The sequence below is a fragment of the Desmodus rotundus genome, chromosome 1 (genome assembly GCF_022682495.2).
Source record: "Desmodus rotundus isolate HL8 chromosome 1, HLdesRot8A.1, whole genome shotgun sequence".
NCBI classification, from domain to species: Eukaryota; Metazoa; Chordata; class Mammalia; order Chiroptera; family Phyllostomidae; genus Desmodus; species Desmodus rotundus.
Window position 1 is genome coordinate 97365983 of NC_071387.1, and position 27358 is coordinate 97393340.

Sequence of the window (27358 nt, forward strand, 5' to 3'; positions counted from 1 at the left end):
TGTCTTCTGAAAGCCTGAAACAATAGCCCTGCCACTCTTCCTTTGCATTTTCTGTGTAACTCAAATTCCCAGGGCCCAGTTTACTGCCAAATTACCTGAGATAAACAAGCCATGCTAAGAGCCTCTTTGCCTTTCCAAACCCAAACAACAGCTGGCAGCTGGAAATGGTTATTTATAACCTGCACACCAGTATGTGCATTTGTGTGTTAGAAATGCTTAGCCATGCATTCTTTGGCTGGCCTAACAGAGGAGAGCCTCGGGACAATGCCATGCAGTGACTAAGAGGGCTGGACATGGGGTCAGCCTGTTTGGGAACCCTAACCGTCCCCATTCCATTACAATCAATCGCCAGGGTTAAGACCGTACACGTGAAACACCTAGAATAGTGCCCTGTGCATAGTAGGCACTTAGTTAGCACTTAGTAGTTTCCTCACCCAGAAACAGCTGCCTGTTCATGGATCTCATCAAGTTCTGTTGCATTCTGGCACCCAAAACTGTTCGTTCCTCTCCATCACCCCTATGTGAATCCCGCCACCTTTTTCACTAGCCGCCCAGTCAGGTCTCTTGCCACCATTATTGCTGGGCTTTTCCCAGGGAAGCCACCTGAAAATAAGCCTGCATCACTTGTCTCCAGTGTGTTTCCCTCTTCCCTTACTTGCATTCACAGCCCTGCAGCTCCCCAGTCCTTCTTGTGCTCCTTGGACTCAGGATTCCTTCCTGCCTCGAGGCCTCTGCCCTCAGCCTCCTGGTCTGCTCATCAATCTGATCTCAGCTTAAAGGGAAGACGACCTCGACCTCGGAGAGGAAGAGCCCCCAGCCTTCTCTACTTTAATCTGCACACCACTTATCTGATCTGTCTCTTGATAGGTTTGTGGTCTGTCTCCTCCACTAACGACCAGCTTTGTGAAGAGGAAGCCACTGTCTGGCTTTTTTATCATTGAATCGCCCTCACCTGCAACAGTGCCTGGAATGGAGCAGTGATACATCAGTAGACCTTTCTGGAACTGATGGCTGCACGAATGACCAAATTTCTGAAGGGACAATGCTAGAAGGGACCGGAGGCATGACGACCTGTGGAACAGCCAGAAAGACTTCCCCTTTTCTCACAGAGCGGTTTCTGACCCTTTCCCCTGCTCCTTCTGGGACGGTGAAGCAAAATCTGACGATATAAGTTTAATGAGCCATGGGAGACAATTGGAAAATATTGATTTTTTTTCATTTGAAATAGTGAAATTAAGTAAATGCCACACTTCTGTAATTTAATCAGTGGCCTATGGGACAACATGCTTCCAGACCAAAAATATAGGTAGGTCTACTTCTGTAGCCAACACACAAGGTCCCAAACCCATTACCACTACACACCCCGACCCAGCCCCATCCTCCCATCCCGCCCCCCCCTCCCCGAAAAGCAGTGATGTTGCATTTGTGAAAAAACTGGGTGGGGCAAAAGTAGGTTTACAGTGTGAATATGCAAGAGAGCTTATTCTTGTATTATTCTTGTGTTATTTTCCACACAAACAACTATAAACCTACCTTTGCCCACCCTGCATGTGTGTATCCAAACTGAAGTGCCTTCTGAGTATGTGCGTCCACCCCCCCCCCAAAAAATGATCTGCCAAACCTTGGAAAACACAAGAAATGGTGCGTGAGATTCCCTTGGAATCCTAAGGAAAAAGGTGCATTTTTTTCTTGTGACAGCTAATTTTTACCAAGAGCCTAGTAAGTGCCATGCACCATTCTAGGGCCTCTAGATGGATGAACTGATTTGACCCTCAGCCCTGTGGGAAGGTCATACTATCAATCTTCATTTTACAGTTTAGGAGTCTAGGCACTGAGATGAAGTAACCAAGTCCCTGAAGTCACATGGCTGGTAAGAGGAGTCCTCAGAATTCAAATCCCCTCGGTCTGACTCAACAAACCCTAATCCTTCCACTCCTCTCCAGAATGTGACTCAGATGGATAGTGAGCACAGAGAGAGAGAGACAGACAGGCAGACAGGCAGGCAGGCAGGCAGGCAGACAGACAGACAGACAGACAGACACGAGGTCAGGAGGGGTGGGGAAAGAGGAGGGGGAGATGGGGGAGGAAGAAGAGAGAGAATAAGTGAATCTAACTCTCTGCCCTGGTTGGCCAAATGCTACTCTGCAGGCTTAAAGTAAAATCTCCATCTCAAAGGAAGCAGGCTGCAGAACTCCCCACAGAGTAAACTCACTGGGCGGAAGGCCTGGTGGGGTGGGGTGGGGGTGGGGGAGCAGGCTGGACTGAAGGATCCGGGCCTGTCCTCCCACTCCAGGGCTGCCCGTCAGGACACCCCATTCCCCACGCCTTGGCCTCCACATCTGAGAAATAACAGTGATCAGACTGGATCTAAAGGCTGAGTCTGGCCCATGGACACTGTCTGGTCTCCATGTTAAAAAAAAAAAAAAGTTTTTTTCAGCCAACATTTAAATCTTGGGAGATTTCACATTTAAAAATTCTGAGTTCTAGATTCTTATGAAACACGGGAAGAACTGGCAGCACAAGGCCTGCATTCCTGCCTGGCAACAGCTGGCAGGAGCCTGGTGCTCTCTGGCTCCCCACCCCCACACGGTGTCTCCCTGCCACTGAGGGCAAGTCCAAGTTGCCATTTATGCACAGATTGAGAGGATTTTTCCCCTACAGTGAAGATGAAAGTGACGGCTCGTGTCCCTGTCTCCCGCAGAAGTGAGGACCACCGCCACCGCCACCATCATATCATGCAGCTAACACTGACCTATGTACTTATCGTGTGCCAGGCCTTTGCATCGAGTAACGCAGCTAATTCTCACAACAACCCCAGGAGGACGATAGAGTTATTATCTCTACTTTACAGACGATGGAGAGACGAAGAATGACACACGTTTCAAGAAATTATAGCCCTGGCTGGTGTGGCTCAGTGGATTGAGTGCTGGCCTGTGAATCAAAGGGTTGCCGGTTAGATTCCCAGTCAGGGCACATGGCTGGGTTGTGGGCCAGCTCCCCAGTGGTGGGGGGCATGCAAGAGGCAATCACACATTGATGTTTCTCTCCCTTTCTCCCTCCCTTCCCCTCTAAAAATAAATAAATAAATAACTTAAAAAAAATAAATTATAGACAACAGATTTCTTTGCAAAAGTGAAGAATATTCCCAGGTACGCCAAGGGTATCTAGGTGTTGAAGTAATCTGCCATAGAGCTGCATAATGAATAAACGCCGGCCACTGCAGTCATGTACGTTCCCTGCCTGTGTCCTGCAGGCTCCTCACTTGCGACCCCTGCATGGGGTCCGCAGGGCCCTGAAATACATCAGTCACCAAAACGGGATCCTGACCTAGGAGTCAAGTCCATTCCAGCTCTAGCTTTGTGATTTTAGGTGGGTTCGTATAATGTGTCTAATTAGTTTTAGAATTAGGAGAGGAAACACACACAGAAAGAACTGCAAATTCACTTAAACTTTAGGGAAGTGTGGTGGGGCCTGCAGGGGTCCTATGGTCGGGACCAGACGTCTGTGGTCTCCAGCTTCCTGCCAGGTGCTGCATTCACCCATAACTTTCCTGTCCTCAAAGGACATGTTAAGTCAGGGGCTGTCTCCAGAGAATCCATCAGCTAAGGGTGGTCCAGGTGGCATCAGATTCCAAAATGAAGCAAGAGGTGAGAGTGACAGTGACCACTGGGATGGGAAGTGGGAGGACAGGAATGTGAGTGAGTGGAGAGAGAGCAGAATAAACAAAAAGGCTGGCGGGTATAGGAAAGGTAGCTAGGACAGGGCACATTGTTAGAACTAGGCTGAACTGCTCCAAAGGACAGTGCCTGAGGGAACCATACTGTCCACTGGAGGAAGAGGACCCAGCCAAGTCGCTGGAAACTTGGCCTGCTGGCTTGGTGGTAAGGGCCTTTTCTCTGTCTGCTCTATGGAGACCAGCTAACAATTCACTCAAGTACAAACTGGTTCATCTCCTTCCTGCCTTACCATGTCAACCCAGCAAACACTCACGGACATTGCCCTGTACCAGCCCTTGGGTCTGGTGTTGGGCACACAGAGGAATAAGAGTGGGTATCTATCCTCCAAGAGGAAGAAAAGCATGGAGCCCACGGAACAACAGCACGATGTGTGAGGAGCTACGTAATCCCGCGCTGCAGGAGGAGCTAATTCTTCAGGTGAGGTCAGTCCCTGTCATCTACAGGGTGGACGTGACTTGAAAGGAGGGCACAGGTGGCAGGGAAGCAGCGCTGGCAAGACGGAGGGCTGGGAAAGAATATGGTGTGGTCCAGAGAAGGCCCGCTGCCCAAGGTGCCCTGGGCAGGGGTTGAAATCTCAGACGCCTGCAACGCCAGGCCATACTCCCAGTGCAAAAAGCGAGCACTGCACGGCCGGCACCACCGCTCAGAAGAGGTCGAACTGCCATTACCTGCCAGCTATCAAGGAGGCGGCCACAGCTCAGTGCCGAGAGCCAGGGCTGTGACAGAAGGCAGGTCCGGTGGGGCCAAAGCACCATTTTATCCAGAGACTAAAAAGTCCAGGTTTTTATGGGAAATCTCTATTTTTAAAGATGAGAAAACACAGCTACAGACACAGTTCAGCCCAGCATAAAAACTCTGGGCATGAGAGTGGGTGGGTGACTACTTAAAGATGGGGCTGGAGACCAGCAGACCAACCAAGGGAGAGAGGCAAGGGAGGGGAAGAGCTTCCCCAGGAAAATCCCCCAGTTAGATGTGCTCTGTCCACAGAGCAACTGTTAAGACTACCCCATAGTAAGGCTGTCCCATACCCCACGGGCCATCAGCAGGCCGTCCTGTGGCACTGAAGACAATTGATACTTTCTTATCCTTACATAAAAAAGCACTTACATAAAAAGCACCGTGAACAGCTCCAAGCTCCTTCTAACCAACCATATGGCTCCTTGTACCCCTTTCCTACTTATAAATACAGCAGCAGCCAGGGGCAGACCCTAAAGGAGGTGTGCCTTTTACACTGTGCTCATTCTTCCAGTAGCCTGAAGGGCAGGCCTCCCCCGCAGACTCACTCTTCAGATGTGAGGACCGGGCCACACACTGGCAGGGAGAGGGCTGAGACGGCTCTTTGATGAATACTAGAGTGCAAACTTCATTCGGCTGAGTCCTGGCCCTGCTACCTACTAGCCGGGTGGTGTAAACTGGACACAATTACAGTGAGTATCACATTGAACCAGTTCAAGAATCGAATTAGATCCTCTATGGCAGGAGTCAGCATTTGTCCTGTGAAGGGCCAGATAGTAAATATTCTGGCTTTGCGGGCCATGTGGTCTCTACTAGTCAACTCTACTACAGACGCATGGAAACAGCCATAGACTGCTTGTATGTATCTGTAGGCAAATGGGCGTAGCTGTGTGCCAATAAAACTTTATTTACAAAAGCAGGCAGCAGGCCAGAGTGCTTTGGGAAAGGCTAAGACCTTTACAAATGTTATCTTCTAGGAACGTCTATGTTGGATTGCAGCGTTGATGAAAAGGGGCCTCAAACTCATTAGCGCTGCATGACAGGTAATCATGTCCTAAAGCAGTATTTTTCCCTAACAAAGGTCAGCCTCCACCTGAACAAAACCTCTCTGTCCTCTTTTTGCCTCTAGGGCAGCAGACCTGACAAACAAGCCTTTGGAATAACAAGTAATTTCCCTTTTTAAGGACCCCTCAGAGCAGCCACCGCACCACAGCCGGAGACCACAAAGCCCCTTGTTGTTACTGTTACCGTGTTAATGCCGACTGTTAACTATCCTGCACCCGCAGGTGTAAAAGGAGTTTGCGTCCATCATTTCACTTTCTATCCAAACCCAGAGGCTCCCCAGCTTGGCTTTCCCCTGCCTCCCTAACCACCAATGGATTTCATGTAAACAATTTACATCTCCTTCAGTTGTAATGTATAAAATAAGGTGCAAAACTGCCATTTTTCTGGAGCATTTTCTCAATCCATTGAGGTTTTGCTTCCTGGCAATTGTCATTTTGGCCCAAATAAACTCATAAAAATTCTTACAGGTTTGGACAATGCTTACGTTGACAGTAGTATCTGTTTATGTCTGGCTTTCTCATCAGACTATGAAGTTTTTAAGGGCAGAGAATACTGTATATCCACCCCCCTCCTTTTTTCAGTTAAAACTAAGAGACAAGTACAGCTTGCTTGTCTCTTAGTTTGATACAGCAGCACGGCAGAAACGAAGTCCACAGGGATTTTCAAAACTGTCCCAGTTGACGCCAGAGCAGGATCGGACCTGCAAACGCCTGCGCCCAGGCAGGCCCCGATGCCAGGAGGGAAGCCAGTCCGGTGGGGGCTGCGATGAGCTGGGGCGGCCTCCCTGTTCCACCCCGCGCCAGCTGCAAGGGCACTGAGGCCATGCGGAAGGCTAACTCGGCGTTAGCACTGTATTGGTACTTTAAAGAAAACACCATCATCAGATACTTATGAGAAATCCCCTAATTTTTCACTGTTAAGAACTAATTCAAAAATTTAAAGAACCAAACATTATGGGCCAAATAAATATGCCTGTGGGCTATTTTAGCCAGAGCCTCCCAATTTGTAACCTCTGGTATAAAAAAAAAATCCTTTTTAAATTTCCTACATCTCTATTTTTTAAGGATAAAAAAAATTTTAACTTGTATGTTGAAAAAATCAGTTTTACAGAAAAGTTTGAGACTAGTATAATGAACTCCCATTTACCCTTCGCCTGCATTCAACTGAACTCATCCGGAAATCTCCGGATTCCAGCGCACCAGGCACTGAAATGTCGCGAAGTCACTGAATGGATGCCCTCAGGAAAATAAGCGAAACCTTGCGCGCTAGGTCCTATGAGCTAACCACAGGGCGGAACGCAAGCCAAAAAATGTCAAGAGACACCAAATGAATCGGATTCAAGGATGAGAACCAAGGAAGGAAAAGAGAACATGGACCACATTTATTTTGCCTGTTGAACGCTTGCTTTATTTTGTTGTTTGTTTTGCTTGGCTTAGTTTAAGTCAAGGAGAAACAGACAAATCATCGGTAACCCAGGTAAAAACCATGCAAGAACAGAACATGCTGACACCACACCTTCCACAAAATCTTACTGATTCATCTCTCAGCTGTTTTGTATTTGGGATTATTCAGACAGGGGAGGCTACATTTCACCTTTGCATTATTAATTCCTTGAGAGAGTTTGCTAAGCAAATGAACAGTATAAACAGGGAAACATTAAATATTTGCTCTGTGGGGAGCAAAAGCAAATGAGCAGCTTTAAAATCCTTTCTAATTATTTTGATGTGCTGAACTTTTGTCTAATTATGTTCCTTAAAAACTGAGTAGACATTTTTTTCTAAACCATCTCATCTCAAAAACACTGGAGGAAATTTGATTTTAACATAAAGGTGAACATTTTCGCAGGCAGGAGACTCACACATTGCCAATCTACCTTCATGAAAATAAAAAATGTCAAACATTGGTTTTTCTTTTACACAAAGAGTGAGCTAATTACAAAGATTATTTTTTGACAGAGGGCTTCAGTAGATTCCGCCTCCCTCTTCTGCCGACAGGGAGGAGGGAGTCTGCCCGTTTGCACATAGTGACAGCATTAGCTGCCCCGGAGGAGCGCTTTTTACATACAGGCTGGTCCTGGGCTCGCCGCACTCAGGCACAGTCTCCTTGAATCCACAAAGATGGATTCACCAGCAGATTACCAGACAAAACAAGGTGAGCTTCATCATCATCTCCATTTTACTGACAGGAAAACTGTGGCTCAGAGAGGTCAGAGGACACAGCTGACACTCAAATCCAGGGCAGCTACCCGGCCCCAAGACCATCAGCATCACATACTGCAGGACCTCATACTGCATCACAAAGCCCAAAGCCAAAACCAACAGGCCGGGGAAGGCGCTGTGAGGAGCTATAGTGACTTGGACATGAAGACTAAATGCCACTACAGCCCAGCTTGGGAGCACGTGGTAGTCATTTGAACTTTGGTGGTTTTCAGAAGTAAACACCTTTCTAGTAAGGCTGGGCTTGGCTTTTCTAGTTGGCGACAATCACAATTCATCAATGTATATTACATTACCCAACAGATATATGTGCCTATAAAACGGTATATGAGTCAAAGTTTTAAAAATTGAAATGGCAAAAGGGATTCTTTGAATGATAAATCTAATCTTAAGGCAAATACTTTCTTAAAGACAACAAAGGTTTCCCTTTTGTAACCAATCTGAAAATGAATGGGTTCCTCCACTGGGTCGTAACAATGCTTGAGGACAGTGGAGGTGATGAAAATTAGACCCGAATAAGCAGACTTTTTGATAACGGTTAATAGCCACGTTTCTAAAAGTGTGTTCCTCTGATCCTGTGAGGAAGAGGGGCTCCCAAGAACAGAACTACTTGCATCACAATTCTAAGGCCTTTTCACCGTGTTCATCATTTACACTGACGATGCAGAAGAAAGAGTAGGTAAAACCGCTTGCAGCCGGAGTGGCTTCAAGGCAGTGACACCAAACTGTACTGGTAGTCTTTTTTTTTCTTTTTTTTTTTGTACTGCCAGGTACTCACAATGAAACAAAAAAAAAAATCATTTTAAGGCTGTCCTGATGAAAGAGTAAAATTAATTTTATTAAATCTCAACCTATGAGTACACATTTTTTAAATATTCTATGTGAAAAAGAAAATGAGCTGGACAGATAAAGTACTTCTGCTACAAGCCTAAGTACAATGGCTGATCCCAGAAAACACCTGTGTGATTGAGTTGCCAGCTGAACTAGCGATATATTGTATAATTTATAGAACATGATTTTTACTTGAAAGAACAGACAAACTATAGTCATTCAGACCTGGGTGGTCTGGCAGACACTTTTTCAAAGAGGAAAGTAAGCCTTTCCCTTCAAGGAAACAACTGAAAGCATTTGTTGCCAATGATCAAATCCAATGTTTCCAGTGGAAACATGTAGAAAACTTGTTTCCACTGCGTTGGGTTTAATAGTTTCCCGACACTTAAACTCTTGGAAAAATGGATAGGTGGTAACATTAATGAATAATATTTTGATATGATGTAATAATATGCCATCTGATACTGGGTAGTGAAATTTCCAATATCAACACTTGGAAGATTTGCATAACTCAGTGAAGTAACATTTTCCAAATGACCAAGGCCAAAATTCTGAAGTCATGCATGGGTAAAATGTCCAATGGAAGAGCAAGCTCGACCAGTGGATTTCAATGTAACAAGAGCACAAAAGTTCAGCAATATGGTTTCAGATGCCCCATTGAGAGTGACCTGCAGGCAATTACAACTTGCTAAGTTTTGGTATAGTATCAAAGAAGAATATATACAATTATCAGAAAAGGCAACTAAAATGTTCTCTGTTCCAGCTGTTTATCTATGTGAGGCCTGACTTTTTTCATACGCATCAGCCACAAAGCAGCACGAGTCTGGTTGCTGAAACCAAAATGAGAGTCTAGCTATTTTCTATTAAACCAGACATGGAAGAAATTTGAGAAAATGTAAAATAATGCCACCTTTCCATCTAGTATTTTGGGAGGGAGTATAACTGTTTAAATTAAAAGCATTATTTATATTCAGAAATAATGGGTTGTTATTTTTTAAATGAATAAATGTTTTAAGATTTTTCTCAGCTTTCATTTCTGATGTGATATCATAGATATTAATATACATAAACAAAACTCCTTTGAAGTAAGAGTGAAAAGGCATCCTGAGACCAAAATGATTTGAGAATTGTTTTTCTATGGCAGCATTACATTGACCTTTCCACGGGGTAATCTGGCAAATGATACTTATAGTACCTCTGAAGTACAAGAGGCAAACAAAGTACTTCTGAAGTACAAAGGGCAAGCGTCTTCTAAGCACATAACATTCTGTTTAAAAAAAAAAAAAAAAAACCCAAACTGAATTAAGTAGATGTCACAAAGGAACAAATTCCCCAGAAGTAAGCGACAGTGGCAAAATGAGAAAAATGATCTGGCTTCTAGCACAGGCTCTACCAGTCTCCCTAGACATTAGCCTTCCCATCTACAGTGAGATCCCGGAGGAGCCTGTGTTTACATTGCTCCCAGTCGTCAATTCCCTGATTCTAATCGGGGACCCCTAAATGGTGGCCCACAGCTTGCCTATGGCCTTCGGACTGGCTGACCCTCGTGGTATTTTGAGAAGTGCCCCAAGAAAATAATGGGTTGGAGTTGAGTGAGAAGCTTCCCTTTCATACGGATTGATTTTCAGTCACAGCCCAAACCAGCCCACTAGACTTCTCCCTGCTGATATCTGCATTTGTATTCTCTGGAATGAAGGGCCTCTGAAGACCCTTCAAAATCTCAAACTTCATCATTCAGACCCAGAGACAAAGTGTCTGGGTTCCTTTCTCACTCTGCCACTTTCTGGCTGGCTGATTTGGGGCAAGTTATTTAACTTCTCTGAGCTTCAGTTTCCTCATTCATAACATGGGATAACATGGGATAACTGGCAGGGCTGTTATGCAGGTTCACGAGGTGTTGCTTGACAACACTAACAGAGTCCCTGGCACTGAACAGTACTAATTATTAACATCTAAGCACAGAAGAGAGTATTCCCTAGTCTTCCACCACTCTCCTTACCAAGTCCCGTTTTCCAGTAACTTACGACTGCACTCCCCATGATGACGCTTACCCCCATACCAACTCCCGTATCCCACAGGTCCACATCCTAAGACAGACAAGACCCTCCTCAGACGTCTACTTCTCCTTTCTCTACCTAAACCCCTTCACTGTGCCCCCAACCGGTACGAGGTTCCTACCGACCACAGCTCGACACAAGCCGAACACTGACCACTCCCCCGACCCCCAGCCTCTTCTCCCCATCCCGGACCACTAAGGCTTCCTTTGCCTCAGACCGGAGATCACATTGGGTGGGGCAGTGGTGGTCCAGGGGCTTGTAGCTTAGAATCCTGCAGAGCATGCGGGAGGGGGCGGAGGAGCCCACCAATACTCACCGTCCATCCCTAGAGGCGGTGGTTCCGGGCGCTCAAACCGGAAGCGGCCTCTGTACTGTTTGCAGTTCCCCTGGTTACTGCGGGTTTCCGGACCAATGGCGGTGGAGCTTCACGGACTGAGCCCGCCCCCAAGGGGTGTGACGTCACGTACACGCTCTGGAACTCTTTCAATTGCCGGGGCCGAACCGCCTCCCGTGTTGCTGATCCTTGTGCGCAGGCGCGGTGGATGGGGCCCTTGACGCCTTGGTGCGCAGGCGCTCAGGGCCCTGCCAAGTGGAGTAGCAATGGACGCGCTCGAGTCGTTGTTGGACGAGGTGGCCCTGGAGGGGCTTGATGGCCTGTGTCTGCCCGCGCTCTGGAGCCGCCTGGAAACCCGAGTGCCGCCCTTCCCGCTCCCTTTGGAGCCCTACACGCAGGAGTTTCTGTGGAGGGCCCTTGCCACGCACCCAGGCATCAGCTTCTATGAGGAGCCTCGAGAGCGACCCGACCTCCAGCTCCAGGACCGGTCAGCGGCTTGGCCTTGAGGGGCGAGCGGGCGGGCAGGCTCAGAGCCCGGGAGAGGACCAGGTTCCGACAGAAGGAAGGCGAGGGAAAGGAATGGAGCCGTGGGAGAACCCGGAGTCTAATGGGGGTGCTGTGTAAAGCTGATTTGGGGTCCCTCATGCCTGGCAGGGCCTAGGCGTCTGATCGAGTTGGGAGTCATGGTCTGGTGTATTAGGGAGTCTTCTGATGGTGTCCTATTATGTCCGTGTGCAAGTTTGGGGTGATGGGGAGCAGGAAAGGGGGGATGTTATTCGAGCTTCAGAGAGTAATTTCTCTGAAGTGGAGGATATGATTGGAGTTGCGAGGCAGTTCAGATCGAGACTGGAGACTGAAGAGATCCGCATAACAACAAGCTTAGTAATAATAATAATAATAGCTAGAATTTATCGAGTGCCTGATACTATTCTAAGATCTTGTTCTGGGAGCTTCAGGAGATTAAATTCATTTCATCCTCACAGTGATTCTATGAGGTGAGTGCTGCTATCTTCCCCATTTTGCAGAAAAGCACACCGAGTCATAGAGAGAGAAAAATATGTCCAGAGTTACGGACATTATAAGTGACTATGTGTTGATTTGAACCCAGGCCTCTGTTTTCAGAGACTTTGCCTTTAAGCCATATTGTGAGGGACAGGAGAGGTTCCAAGAGGTAACCCTGTCCAAAACAAGACTTTGATTTAGGTGGCCAGTTGCCAGAGTGTTCTGAAAAGTGAACAGCAAATGTGAAAGCCTGAAGGAAAGGAATGAGGTGTGTTGACGTGTAGAACTGGAGGTAGGGAACGAGGAATGGTAGACACAAATACATGCTTATTTCGAGCTGGGACTGTTCTAAGATCATGGAATATAGCAAGTTATTTAATCTTGGCAACAAACTTCGGGAGTAGGTATTATTATCCCTATTTTCCTGCAGAGAAAATTGAGGCACCCAGAGAGGTTAAGTGATTTGTTCAACATCATCTAGTAGTGAGGGCATAACTGGGAACTAGAATCCAGGAAGTCTGGGAACAGATCACACTTTGTCCTTCACCAAATGAGACTGGAGGGTAATCAATGGTCTTTTCATCCACTTGAAGAGTTTATCCTTTATCAAAAGGACAGTTGGAAGCCTCTCAAGGGAGGGTTAGATTAGTGGCAAAGAGTGAAATTGAGAGATTTGTAGTAATCTAATCACAAACAACCAGTTTTGGTTTAGCTCACTCTAGTGAGGGGGAGAATGAGAAGGGTAGATAAAATGAAGACATGAGGCAGAAAAATAAAAAAGATTTTTCTTAAGATTATTTATTTATTTGTTTATTTATTTATAGATGGGGAGGGAGAGAAACATCAATGTGTAGTTACCGCCTCTCACATGCCCCTCACTGGGGACCTGACCCATAACTCAGGCATATGCCCTGACTGGGAATTGAACCGGTAACCCTTTGGTTTGCAGGCTGGCACTCAATCCACTGAGCCACACCAGCCAGGGCGAATGAAAGAGATTTGGTGACTGATTAGATGTAGGGTATAAGGAAAAGTAGGAATTGAGGACAATACCCTTCACTTCCTGATGTTTGTGCACCTGGGTGAACACTGGTGCCGTCACCGTGGGAAGGGGCACAGAAGAGCAGCACAGTGTTGGAGTCTGGGGGGAAGTGGGAAAGGTGCTGAATGTACCCTGAGACACATTGTGTTTGAGATTCCTTTGAGTTATGCAAGTGGAGATTCTGTTTAGTAAACATCTGGCTTCAAGGGAGTGAAAGCAGGGCAGAGGGAGGGACTAAGCTAGACATATCCCATATGGCTGATAATTAGAGCTGTTGGCTAGGATCATCCATGAGAGAGAGCATAGTGGAATTCCTTAAGACATGGCCCTGAGGTACGCCTGCATTTAAAGCCTGATTGGAGGACTAGGAACCTTCAGAAGACTAGGAAGATGTGGCTGGAGAGGAGAGGGCAGCAGCTCAGAGTGGTGTCCTGGAAGCTGGGGAAAATGAGATTTGAGAATGGGAGGGTAAATAGTGCAGAGGCCACAGAGAGGGCAAGGAGGAAAGCGCTGAAAAGTGTAGATGGGATGTAGCTTCAACTAGTGCAGGACGTGAACAAAACTTCTAAGGAGAACGTGACAGACTTGGCTGGCTGGATAAAAGAAAAAACACAAGTCAAAAATGTCTCTCTGGTGTTGATAAGAGGCAACTTGGAGAATGTGGTGCCAGGGAGGGCAAGGAGGGATTTATGGGAGGTGGAGAGAGGCCGTCGTAACTTTGGGTTTGATTTCATTGGATTTGAGGTGTTTAGTTAGACAAGTGAAGACAGGACCGATGTTTGGGGGAACATAGTATTGAGGATTCAATGGTGAGAATTGTTAACATGCAAGTGATAATTGAAACTGTAAAAATGGATGAAAGTACTAAAGAGATCGCTAAAACAAGAAGAAAGATGACAACTTAAAGGAGGAAAACCTTGAATCATTAGGTCCAGACCTGGTGGTTTAGAGATGAGGCACCAGATGTGGAAGGAAGCCAAAAGGCCCTGACTTGGGTCAGTGTGGCGATTCAGGTTCCAGCGTTCAGCTCATGGAGTAGATTTGGGGAATCCTAGAAAGGTCTAGGATTTACTGGGGCAGAGGACAGTGCTCGTCAAGATGATTTGCATTTGTAAGGCAGGAAGACTGAGTGACCTCACTTCCTCTCCCTGATCTCGCAGGAGGTTCTCACAACGCACCCAGCACATATTATTTCTGAAGCTGAGTTGTGGCTTGCTATTTGTGCTTTCCTCCTTAGGTATGAAGAAATCGATTTGGAAACTGGAATTTTGGAGTCCAAGAGGGACCCAGTCCCTTTGGAGGATGTCTACCCCATTCATATGATCTTAGAGAATAAGGATGGCATCCAGGGCTCATGCCGGTACTTCAAGGAGAGGAAAAACATTACCAATGACATCAGAACTAAGTCTTTGCAGCCCCGTTGTACGATGGCGGAAGCCTTTGGAAGGTAACTGATTTGCACCATCAGAAGCTCATGGGACTCTTCCTACGTTGGAGTCAGAGGTGTAAGCAGAGTGCCCGAATTGGTCTGCAGCCTCAGTGTCTGTCAGAGTGCCTCGTCCCCGTACTGCACTGGGGTGGGGTTTGGGCCAGCTTTGCTCAGGGGGGCCTGCCTGTCTTTCCATTTGTATTCACAGTCTAGCCCAGGTGGGCAGAGCAGGCAGCTGTCCTTTCATTGGTGCCTTTCATTCCCTGTCCAAGCTGGGCCCTGTGCTGCCCAGCAGTCCTTTTGTGAGTCTTCATTCGGGGCCCCAGTTTCCCAGAGTGACTAATCTAAGTCTTCATTTTCTCAACCCCTATTCACCTCCATTCCCACCTCCCTCTCTACTTTACTGAACTGGGAGAAGCTGCCAGTGTGAAGTCTCCTAACTTCCTCCTTCTTCCTCAACTGCAGACTTCTCCACATTTCTTTCCTCATCCCTCATCTCAGAGAAGATGAAAAATCGTGGCCCTGTGATTGGGATGCTTTTCTTCCTCTTTTTCTCTACCCCCCAGCCCAGTTCCCATTGCTCATGCTCTTTCCTCCCCCTGCCAGTTAGCTCCTCTCTCTCCTTTACCTGCAGTTCCTGCCTGCCTGCTGGTGCTCTCTTCTCTACACATCAATGTGGCTTGCCGCTCTTACAGCAGGACCTTCTCTTGACCTCAGATCCCCTGTAACTGTAGCTCTGTTTCTTTCTGAGACTGCAGCCACGTTTTTTGGAAGAAGCAGCTATATTCACTTCACTCTTTCTCCTTCTTCACCTCCCCTCCACTCCACTTCCCTGCCCACTATAGTCCTGATTTCTGTCTTTATCACGTCACCAAATCTTATCCTCTAAGATTCCTATTAACAAGCCTGGAATGCCGGTAGGCTCTTGATCTTCTTGACCCCTATACACCATTAGGGACTTTTACAGGTTTTTCACCCGCTGCTTCCTTCTCTGTTTTGTTTTTGTATTCCTTTAGCTGATCCCACCAGCTCCTTTGTGGACTCCCAACTTGCTTTCACCCCTTAAATGCTGGCTGCTCCCAGTGGCTCTGTCTAGTCACCAGTCCTCAAGTGTCACACATGGTGTTTCAGTAACCTGCTCCCTACCCCTTTACCCCAAACCTGCCTTCTCTTCTTTTTCTTTCCTCTTTGGTTTCTTTATTCTGGTCTGGGGTACCCCCGTGCACCTGGCTGTGTTTGCACACTGCTTCATTGGTATTGGATAATCTACATGGCGGCCGCAGTCTGCGAATTGAGCTTAACGGGAGTCATTGCATCAGCTAATTGGAATCTGTGGAATTTGATAACACAGGGTAGCAAACTAATCTGAGTACGTTTTTAAAGCGGAAAATCAGTTCCTCACTTCTCAAACTTTATTTTCCCAATTGACTTCTCCCAATTTAACTTCATGAGCCTGCTTTGAGGCCAGCGAGCATGGGGCCGAAGTTTGCAACATGCAAACTCTCTTTCACATGTGTTCACAACCACATCTCTTTGAAAATGGGCTGTGCAGTTTCTACAACTCTGCAGGAGACTAATTATAGTTTATAATGTGAAGGAAGCTACAGTTGAGTTAAAGTGCAGCTAACCTCTTCTTTCCTCTCTTCTTGCCTAGTGGGTGGGAAAAGTGAGTGGGTGGGAGAAAGCAGAACAGTCAGACAGTGAAGTGACTACGGGCAGACCTGCGGTCAGGCTTTGTAAACAATAGGCCATGACAAGTAGACGTTGGCTCAAGCCCATGTCACCTTATGTATGGACCATGGTGACTCATTCACCCAGGAAAGGGAGCTTCTCCAATTGGGTGTATCTCAATGCCAAGGAGTGAGTGAGTGGGGGGATCTCTGCATGCAGAGCGTAGACCCCAAGAGTGTGTGAGTGGAGGGGGCCAGTCTGCCTAAGACACGCATCTATGTTAGCAGAGGAGGCACCATGATGGGGCCTGTCAGGCCCCTGCAGAGAAATCAGTGCTCTCAGCCAAGGTACCTCAGTGCCTTGCTAGGTAGCATTCTTGGCCTCTTTTACAGCGTTTTGTACTCACCAAGTCAGTGGGGAAACCAATGATTTGTCCAAGGTCTGGTCTTATCAGACCACAGCAAGTCCACTGATCACACAGTTCAGTGTTTCTGACTCTGAAGTTCACTTTATCTGTCTAGTTCAATAGGCTAGTTCATTCACTTAACAAATATTTACAGAGCTTTTTCTGCGTACCAAAATCATTCTAGGCTGTGAGGATGTCCTGGTGGACAAGTCGACAGCGTGCACCCTCTTACGGAGCTTCTGTTTGAAGAAGGGGAGACAAACAGGACTGTTGTGTATATATCCTCATCCATCCATTTCCAAGAGTGCTAGGTGCTGTGAAGGATACGGAAATGATGGTCAGAGGTGGGGGGTGTACTCTGGTTACCATTTTGGGGAAGGCCTGAGAAGTTGACATCTGAGCAGTGACCTGAGTGACGAGAAGGAATCAGTCACTTTAGTCACTTAGAGACCCTGGAAAAGAGCAGCCAGGAGGAGGAAACAGCTTGTTTCAGAACCAGCAGGGCCACTCGAGGGGGCTTGGGGGCAGAGCCCTGGGGGGTGTGCAGGACATTCCGGGCCCTGGTGGGGCGTTGCAGTTCAGGTCTGAGTGCCTGGCACGGCCTAGGAGGACTTTAAACAAGAAGCGATGACGCCACCGGCCCTGCCCACCCTCAGCACCACGCATTAGTCCTAAGACTGAAACCAGCTTAACTCGGGGATTGTGAACCTCGAAGGAGCAGCAGAAAATGATGGTTCTCCAAGGTTCTGCTTTTTCGTGCTTTGATTTTCATAAAATCATGAATTATTCTTGTGGCTGTTTCTGATTTGCAGGTGGGGGAAGAAACTGATCATCGTTGCCTCCCAGGACATGCGTTACAGGGCCTTGATAGGCTTGGAGGGGGACCCTGACCTGAAACTCCCCGACTTCTCCTACTGCATCTTGGAGCGATTAGGCCGGTCCCGGTGGCAGGGGGAGCTCCAGCGAGACCTGCACAGCACCGCTTTCAAGTAAGACAGTGATTTCAGCCGGCGTGCCACCAGGATTTTGACAGCGGGCAGTACCGGCCTCCTTAGCCAGGGGCACTGACCGCTTTCCCTTAGATCATCAAATTAAAAAACGACAACATCCAGCCCAACAGTAGTTGTCTGGTGTGGATGAATCAAAATTATTCCTATTTTTTTTTTTGTCAGACCAGCATAAAATATATATCGTTTGGTGGACCACTGAATTTTAGTAATTCGTTTATGTGTGCCATGAGTGAATGAAAGTCACTGAAGTAGGGGCTAATTTGCTTCTCCGCTTTAAACGATAGGGCTCACTCATCGCTGCGCCACGTCTAGGCGGCAGCCTGCTGACTTGTCTTCCCTGGTCCTCTCATCCTTGTCATCTCGGCAGGCCCTAAATCACGATGGACGCTTTCTTCGTAGTGCTTTCTTTTCTTTCCTCTTTTAAAGGTTGTATTTATTTCTAGAAGAGGGGAAGGGAGGGAGAAAGAGAGAGAGAGAAGCATCACTGTGAGAGAGAAACATCAATCAATTGCCTCTCACACACACCCTAACTGGGGACCAGACCCACAACCCAGGCCCATGCCCTGACTGGGAATCGAACCGGCGAACATATACTTTGCAGGATGATGCCCAACCAACTGAGCCACACCAGTCAGGGCACAATGCTTTCTTTTTGAAGAAACCCTGGGGTGAAACCCGTATAATTTATTGAGACAGACATTGAGAGTGGAAGGTAGAGCTGACCAGAAGGGAGCCGAGGATGTGGGCATAAAGTGGGGCTGTCCGGCAAACCAGGATATATGGTCACCCTAGTTACTGGCCATGTTTGACTGTCTCCTTATAGTTGATCAGTCTCCCGGCCATCCCTTCCCGCTCTATTTGCCCAGGCCTCCACGCCCATCTCCCCACCTGCTTCTCCTGGAGGCCTGGGTCCTGCTCCTGGGCTGAGCCATGGCTGTTCTTTCCAAGGCCATTGTTTCGTACCGACCGTTCTCTCAGGTTGTCTGGACAGGAGGTGTGTATCCCTGGTTTATGTCCGGGCTGGTGGAGGAAAGCAGCCAACACAGCGAAATGACACTCACCCTCTCCCCCAGGGTTGACGCAGGGAAGCTCCACTACCACAGGAAGATCCTGAACAAAAACGGGCTCATCACCATGCAGTCCCACGTGATCCGGTTGCCCACCGGAGCCCAGCAGCACTCGATCCTCCTCCTCCTGAACAGGTTTCACGTGGACAGGTGAGTGTTATGAGGCCAGAACACCGCCATGTCTGTATTGCAGCCGTTAAAAGTCAGAGGCCAAATCAGAAAACTACTTCAGCTTTTTAAAAAGATATCTGTTCTTTATTTCTGAATATGAAGAAGGAAGTCGTGCTCATTTAGAAAACCTGGAAGTTATACAGAAAAGAATAACCCCACAACCCAGCAGTAGGGACTACTCATATTTTGGTGGTGTTTTGGGGAATGTAAAAATAAAAGTAAGCTAAATTTGATTTGCTATGATGGCAGAGTTGAGGGGGAACTATATCAGTTTAACGTGGTCACATTTTTACAACGTGTAACCGCAGTAATCAGCCTGTGTGGATGAGACGGTGAGGTTCTACTAAATAATTACATTATGTTGCCATCTATGTGGGAATCATAGTCAGTACATCAAGCTGATAAAAAAAATTCCCATCTTGAGAACCAGGGAGTCTCTGGGAGGGAGTCTCTCTGACTCTTAAATATTTATTTATCTATTTATTTTTTAGAGAGAGGGGAAGGGAGGGAGAAAGGGAGAGAAATATCTCAATCAGTTGCCTCTCCTATGCACCCTCACCAGGGAACCAAACCCGCAACCCAGGCAAGTGCCCTGGCCAGGAATTGAACCAGTGGCCTTTCACTTTGCAGGATGATGCCCAACCAACTGAGCCACACAGGTTAGGGCAAGTCTCTGACTCTTAAATCCTCCCTGTTGGGGTGACTAATTGCCAGACGCAGGAATGGGGGAAGAAATGTTCCACCGCACTGCAGAGAGGTCTCGGTCTGTACTGCATCACCCCATGCCCTCCTTTGTGGGGGGGCAGAGACCAGGGTGGTACAGAGCCTAGAATGCGTGCCCTTGGGAGAGTCAGCTGTGAGCCCCAGTGCCTGGTCGCCAGTTCTCCATGCTGGAGGTGGGCAGTGTCCAGTGAGGCAATGGGCAGGCCCTTTCCCTGGACCACAGGGACCGACTCTGTGATTCTGTCCTCCGCAAATGACAGAGGCTTTGCCCTCTACCCAGTGGCCAGGCACACCCTCCGAAAGGGGAGGAGGGAGGAGGGTAAACACTCAGGATTTCGTGTAAGTTTTAAAGATTGCGGTACCCACTGCATAGCACGGAGATCGGCCCAGAGGAATGCTTGATGTGCCTGTGTAGGCTGACTATTGACTAGGGGTTTCCAGGAGTGAAAGTGCCACTCTGAATTTGTCTTCAGATCTGTGTTTTAGAAATACAAGGGGAAATGCCCCCCCAAAACAGAATTATTTATTTAAAAAATTGTGTATTTATTCTTACATGTTTAAACTTCATTCACCTTTAAAGTGCCCTCCTTTTGATGTAATACACTTATTGAGATTTTTTTCCACTTCTCAAAACAGTTTTGAACTCCTCGATTCTGATGCCTTTTAGTGCTTCTGCCGTTTTTTGTCTCACCTCTTCCACATCAGCAAAACCTTTCCCTTTGAGGAATTTTTTTCATCCGGGGAAACAAACAAACAAAAAAGTCACTCAGGGCGAGACTGGGTGAATGGGGAGGGTGGGGTACAGGGGTCATTCCATTTTGGGTCAAAAACTGCTGAACACTAAGTGCCGTGTGGGCAGGTGTACTCCTATTGGGTTGGCCAAAAAGTTTGTTTAGTTTTTTCCGTATGATGGCTCCTTAGCACTTAGTTGTCTTCAACTTCATTTGAAACTATTTTGTTAGATTATAGTGTGACAGCTGTTATATCAGTGTACATTTAAAAAAACTTATCAAAATTGGTGAATTTTTATGTAGCCATTTTAACATTGAAGATGGAAGAAAATACCCCACACTCTTAACATATTATGCTTTATTATTTCAAGAAAGGCAAAAACTTAATTGAAACGCAAAAACAGATTTGTGCAGTGTGTGGAGAAGGTGTTGTAACTGATCAGACAAGTCCAAAGTGGGATGCCAAGTTTCATGCTGGAGGTTTTTCACTGGACGGTGCTCCATGGTTGGGTAGACCGGTCGAAGTTGATCGTGATCAAATTGAGACGTTAATTGAGAGCAATCAATGTTATATCATGCAGGAGAGAGCTGGCATACACAAAATATTCAAATATAAAGTTATTGGTGAAAATGAAAAATGTATCTTTTATTTTACAGAAAAAAACTAAATGGACTTTTTGGCCAACCCAATAAATCATCCATAATATAATGAGCAAATGCGCTGAAAGAGGCTTAAAAAAAAAATTCACTGAAGCCAAACACAGCCTCTCACAACACCACCAGCTGGTACACTGACATAGATGGGTTTCTAGAACACCTAGCAAAGGAACCCTGTACTACAATGGGCCCACCTTCTAGTAAATAACTGGTTTTTGGGGGTCCCCCCTCATAATATGTTAGAGAGAATTATACTTTGATAATTTGTATTTTAATTATTTAGTCATACTGTCTACTGGTTAAATGCCTTAATCACCAAACTCATAACTGGTGTGTAGCCTGTGACCCACAAAGAACATAGGGTGGCGGCTGTGAGTAGAAGGGAAAACAATGGACTAAGTCAAAATCTGTATTTAAATCTTTGCGCCTCACTTAAGCAAAGTCACCTGGCCTCTCTGAAGCACTTTGCTCTTCTGTGTAATGGCCACCGCATACTGCTTGTAGTAGTTCCTGTGCAGTAAATAGCTGTCTGTGCATTTAGTCTTTCACTCCTTGAGAGGCAGTAAAAATGGAGAAGTGGGTGCAGTCTCTGGATCCCACACAGAAGCCCTCCCTGCCCCTAGGCCTGCGGGCAGTTAAACCCAAGTTCTCCTTCCCCAGCTGCGCTGGCTACAAGGCTCCTCTCTGCACCCCTCCCCCAGCCTTCCCCAGGCACACACAGTGAGGAGCCCTTCTCTCTTGAACAGTAGCTTCTTTTGGTGGCCCTTGGCTTGGGAGCATTTTTTGTAACATTCACTTCAGAATAACAATGCAACGTAAGGAGGGGTCCATCAGTCTAGTGAAGTCAGGAGTAGAAACCAGGCCTTCAGAATCAGAGTGGCGTTGTGACCCCTGGAAGAGAGCACTGGATTTGAGGCAGGCAACCAAGGTTCACATCATGAGCCTGAGTCTTAGGAAAGCTTATTAACTTACTAGTGTTCTGTATGAGATAAACCTTGTCCTTCCTCACCAAGTGATTGATAAGGAAATGTCCATCTAAACTTTAAGGGATTGTCAAAATTAATGCATTTTAAAGAATCATTTCAGTAAAGCTTCAGCCAGAGAGTCTAGTCTGCACACCGCCACTCGTTAGGGGCCCCTGGCCGTAGGACTGAGCTGCTCAGAGCCCCAGCCTCTCCTGCCACAGTGTTCACGAGTGGGGCTGGAAATCTTGCCTTGGAAAATAGGCAGTCTCTAGCAATAGGTCTGAAAAAAATGAACCGTTTGTGTTTCTCACAGGAGGAGCAAATACGACATCCTCATGGAGAAGCTTTCGGTGGTGCTGAGCGCGCGGAGTAACCAGATAGAGACGCTAGGAAAGCTGCGGGAGGAACTGGTGAGCTGCCTGGGGCTTCCTGTGTGCAGGCTGTGCTGACCGCGTGAAGACTTTGTCAAATGTGAATTGAATGAATTGCCGTCAAAAGCCCTGCTATGGACTTGACTCTCGCTAACCATGAAACAAGTGGGGCTTTCCTTTGTTTTATAGAACAAGAAGTTGCTCAGTCCTTAACTCAAACCCTTCTTTCTCTTGACTGACTTCCATTTCCCCTGGGGTTTGCTCCAAGACCAGCTATAAAAGTTCATATGGAGTGGTAAATCTGGGTATGTGGAGTTACTTTCATCATTAAGCTTGTAATTCTGTTTGTGGCTTTGTATTGACGTAACAGTGACTCTGCTAAGAAGGAGGTGAGCTGACATGGGCAGGAAGGCAGTCACCGACCTGCCTTGTCTTTGAGCCCACGAAGGGAGGCAAGGCTGAAGTGAGAATGAGAGGGAGAGAGCAGGAGGTGCTGCTGCTTCCAGGCCGATTTGGACAGTCTTCAGTGGCAGTTAAGAAAAAGCCAACATTAGAAATGAGAGAAAAACAAAACTGCCTTACAGGTTAACCAGAACTTGAAACTTAAAATTTAAAGTCAAGATTTTGGGTCAACGGGGATCTGTCCCCAAAGGAACACGGTTGAGAGTCCGATTATAGACGGAGGGCACTCTGCTCGCCTTGTGCTGCATCAGGGAAGCTCTGGTTTCCGCTGTCATTGCTCAGAAGGGCGGGGCCTGCTCCCTGTTGCTAGCTCATTGCATGCCCAGCTCTCTTTAAAGCAGAGACTCCAAACCGAGGTGTGTGGGTCAGATTTGGCCTGTACATTGTTAAAAATACATGTAACCTAGCATTTTTTAAAAATTGAGATTTCACCTATGAGATCTAGGTTTCCGGCTTCACTGGAAATATCAGGAGCTCTGACGAGCCTGGGCCCTCAGTCTCCCACGACGACGCCTAGCCGGAGCCAGCTGTGCACTGGTCAGCTCCCACCTCGGACACGGAGGTGGTCAGTGCCGTTTGTCCTCCCGTGTGCGGTGCGCTGCTGTGCCTGGCAGGAGACAAACATTTCTGTATCTGAGTCTCTAGCAAGAGTAGGAAAATAAAAGGAAGACTTTTAAGGCCTCTTCTTAGGAGACCTTAATAGAAATGAAGAAAATTCCTATGTGCTTAATGAACAGATATCTGCCTACTTTGTTCTTTATATTTCTTGTCTGCCCGTGCAGACAGCGGAGGCTGAGACCTGCCGTAGGGGGTCCCTCGGGGGTGGGGAGACCGGGCTGGGCTGTGCCAGATCAGCCCTGTGGACTGTCTAAGCAACGAGAGTTCCCTGCTGGCGGACACTGTTTCATTGCTTCACCGAACAAGAACTGTGGTGAGCGCTTGCTTTGAGTCAGAACCATGTTCTACGCTGAGAAGATGAAAAACGTGTGCGGATGGCAAGTCTCCTGCTGTCACCGAGCGGTCTAACTGGAGGCGGAAGCGAGCGGCACTGAGGCTAGAGTGCTGCTGAGGAAGTTAGGCCTGAGCTCCGAGAAGGGAGCGAGGCTTCCTTCAGAGAGCTGGGAGAAGCTTTGTACAGCAAGTGAAAATTAAGTGTTCCCGACTAGACAGAGGAGAGATGGCGTTTCGGGTGAGGGGGATGGCTTGAACAAAGGTGTGGAGCTGTGGGGGGCTTTGGGCCTTTTTTTGGAAGTTGGCTGGAAGGGAAGGTTGGGGCCACATAGGAAAGGTCTTAAGTGCCAGGCGGAGGACTTGGGATAAGGTACTGGCGGCAGTTTAGAAGTGGATGAGTTACCAGAAGAGAAGAGTGTTCGGGAAATGAACTGGTAGAGAGAAGAGATTGGGAGTGGGGGTACAAGGTAGATGCTGTTGCCCCAGGCCGGGTAGGTGACTGGCTGGAAATGTTTTGGAGTCATTTTGGAGGTGACAGCACCAGGACTTGGTGAGTTCCGAAGCCAGGATACAGAGCTGACTGGAGGAGTCTTGTCTGGCACGGGTGGGCACCGCCTACAGAAGTAGGCTGGAGCTTGAGGGCCAGATCATGAGGCCAGGGACCCCATCTTCACTGCAGAGCCCCCCACCGTAAGGAGAGTGCCTGGCCCACAGTAAAGGCTCAGTAAATATAGTAAGTGATCTATGAACAAAGTCGAGTACAGAGAGGGGAACGAGCCTGAGTGAAGATGCGATAGACAACAAGTTTGATTTCTGGATTCACTGACTATGAGGATCTTACGGGACATTCACTTGGCAACTGGAAATAGAGGTCACAGGATTCAGTGAATACTTAGCCTGTAGATGAGGTTGGTGACGGGACTACAGATGCTAACTTTGGGAGGGGTGGCAGGGAGGCTCCTATTGCTTCTTTCTCTTCTTGCTGGGCAGATAGTGTGAGTCCCTTGTGGCAGCCCCCAGCACGCAGGACTGCATCATCCCCTCTCGCCTGGTGTGGGCCAGGCCTCAGACCATATGTTAAGGGCTGGGGTTTGATGGATGAGTTTCTGAAGGGTCTTTCCACGATGCCAGAGGCACAGCTAGATTAACGACACATGCCATTTCCAAGCCAGTGGGTTTGAATGTGCCATATGTGAGTCGTCCGTATTTCTTTGGTAGCCATATGTCCTGCCACCCAACAGCTACAGAGGTGGCTAGTCTGAAAGCTGGTCTCACATATGCGGCAGCGGCAGCCCACAGACGTCGGTTCCCTCCCTCCCCACTAGAGTGTAAGAGGAAACCTGGAAGACTCCCAACTCTTAGTCGCGAGTGCTTCCCGTCGTTCAGTCCATAACTTAAAGCAGCGGTGACGTGCCTCACTATTCCGGGGTTGCAAAACCAAATGCCGGTGGTGGCAAGGAGGGCGATGTAAATGAGTGGAATAGGTCAGGTGGAGAAGTGGAGAAGTACGGCTTGGAATCAGCATGGGTTCAAGAAATACTTAATTTTCCTCTTAACCGTCGCAAGAGAAAAGCAGCACGAGAATGGTGATCAGTGGAAACCGACCTTCAGCCTCCCTGTGCAAGAGCCTCCCGGGAGCGTGAAGGTGCTGGCGCGTGGAGAATGGCGTGCCCCTCTGCACGGAGAGCTGTCCTCCGCTCCCGCTGACGGCTGCCACGAAGCTGTCCTAAGATTTCTGGCCAGGTCTTATTTTTCAAGAGAAGCAACACTGTGGGTTTTTATATAAAATCTTTCACTTTTCGATGTTGGCAGGTAAATGACATAAATGACATACATCATAAAAAACTTGGCCAGTACCGGAGGCTGGGCGTTGGCAGTGCCTGCCGTTCAAATGCACTTCCGGTCATTTTGGTTGTATCTATCCCATTGCAAAAAATACGAGTGAGGGGTGAATGGTGACACCGCACAGATAGACAAATTTTTTTAAGTTTTTAAATATTTTTCCTATTTGCTCCACTGCCTGTGGGAGGGGTATGTATGTGTATTAATAATTAATACACTCACTTGGTTAAAGTCAAAACAATATGAAAAGTTATACGGTGAAAAGTCTCCTTTCTCTACCTCCCTCTGCCTCACGCTCACCCCTATGTAACCTCCCAGAATTTCTTGAGGAAAACCCCCTCCCGCTCTGTAGTCAAAGGCTGGAATTGGTAGTACACTGCCCTGGACCTGTTTTGTCCCGTGGCCATGGAGCTTTGCAGTCTCTCCTCGCGAACACGCCAGCGTGTTCTCATTCAGGATAGGCACTTAACTGGCGTCTCGAACTGGGTTTGTTTACATGCTGCTTTAGTAGTTTCGGACACCTTGCTCGAACCTGACGGTGGCTTTAAATTTTGTGTTGGCAGGGGCTGTGTGAAAGGACGTTTAAGCGTCTGTACCAGTACATGCTGAACGCTGGTCTGGCAAAGGTGGTGTCTCTTCCTTTACAGGAGATTCAGCCTGAATGTGGACCTTGTAAGACAAAGAAAGGTAAGGGCCGTTCCGGCCTTTCTTCCCTGGGCTGTGTGGATGGCTTTTACTCCTCCTGAGCTTCAGCCCATCTCTCCCATCACGTCCACCTGCCATGTGATGATTTCCCACACTTTTTCAGCTCTATTCCTCTGGGCATAATGTAGGATCTTCTGTGTAAAAAGTGCTCGGGAAATGTTTGTCAAATGGAAAAAATTCAGACTTCTGGCAGACAGCTCTGTGTATGTGGCTGTTCCTCAAATACGTGTTGTACAAAGAAGTCCTTCTTGTCCTTTGTGCACTAAGCCACTGAAGTACACTGTGGTGCATGACATCGTCACCTAGGCAGTGTCACCACTTTAACATATAAGACAAAGCTAAGACTTGCTGAGTAACCTACAGATGTTGAGCAATCTGTAAGCAGGAGGAGTAGAATTTAAACCTTCTAGTCGGTTAAAAAAATTAAACTAAGAACAGTGTTTAAACAATGTTTTAAACCCGTTAACAATGTTAACGGGCTTAAAACCCATTCTTAGTCCTTTATTTTTCTCTTTTCCTGACTTTTATCTCAGGCTGTTTATCTCTTCTGATTAACCGAAGTCACTGAAAAAGCTCAGGGTCAGAGCTTTCAGTAAAGATGATAGATTCTTCCCAAATTCCATTCTAGGGACGATGAGGGCTATAAAAGAAGTAAACCCGGAAGTGCAAAGAGAGGAGGACAGGATATGGTAGCAGAGAGTTGTCAACAACGTTTTGGTGCTCAAAGGCAGATGCACGAATGGTAACCGAGCAGACGGGGAGAGCTAAATGCTTGTGAAGGGCATAGCCAAGAATTGACACCTCAAAACCTGAAATCAGCCCTGACTGGTATGGCTTAGTTGGTCGGCTGTCGTCCCACAAAGTGAAAGGTCGCCAGTTCGACTCCTGGTCAGGGCACGTACTTGGGTTGCAGGTTTGGTCCTTGATCAGCATGTGTACGAGAGGCAACTGATTGATGTTTCTCACATCCACGTTTTTCTCCTTCTCTGTCTCCTTCCCTTCCCCTCTCTCTAAATACAAATAAATAAAATCTTAAATATATATATATATATTAATAACCTGAAGTCATCTGAAAATTTGGAGATTCCAGGTACGTTTGAAAGCACAGGCACGGATGGAGCGGGACACAGGAGAATTGGTCTGTAGTCTGTGTGAAAAGCCATAGGTACCCCAGCCCC

The 27358-nt window shown here is 47.3% G+C and overlaps 2 protein-coding genes across 11 annotated transcripts in view; one reads left to right on the forward strand and one right to left on the reverse strand.

The window, feature by feature from the left end:
- KATNIP (katanin interacting protein) overlaps window positions 1-11013 on the reverse strand; it is a 194258-nt gene extending 183245 nt beyond the window's left edge. For 7 of the 8 annotated variants that reach the window (XM_045195336.2, XM_024560330.3, XM_045195335.2 and 4 more), the window contains exon 1: window positions 10958-11000. In XM_045195336.2, coding sequence (XP_045051271.2) covers window positions 10958-10964 — 7 coding nt within the window. In that variant the 5' untranslated portion in view covers window positions 10965-11000. Of the gene's footprint in view, window positions 1-10957 lie in introns of all 8 variants that reach the window. The other variant, XM_045195338.2, reaches the window with a different exon arrangement.
- A 179-nt stretch (window positions 11014-11192) lies between these two features.
- The window catches only part of GTF3C1 (general transcription factor IIIC subunit 1), a 74003-nt gene continuing 57837 nt past the window's right edge, over window positions 11193-27358 (forward strand). For all 3 annotated transcript variants that reach the window (XM_024560580.3, XM_045195322.2, XM_053927323.1), the window contains exons 1-6: window positions 11193-11462; window positions 14257-14466; window positions 17338-17514; window positions 18609-18752; window positions 22163-22259; window positions 26039-26162. In XM_024560580.3, the coding sequence (XP_024416348.2) occupies window positions 11242-11462; window positions 14257-14466; window positions 17338-17514; window positions 18609-18752; window positions 22163-22259; window positions 26039-26162 (973 nt within the window). In that variant the 5' untranslated portion in view covers window positions 11193-11241. The remainder of the gene's footprint in view (window positions 11463-14256; window positions 14467-17337; window positions 17515-18608; window positions 18753-22162; window positions 22260-26038; window positions 26163-27358) is intronic.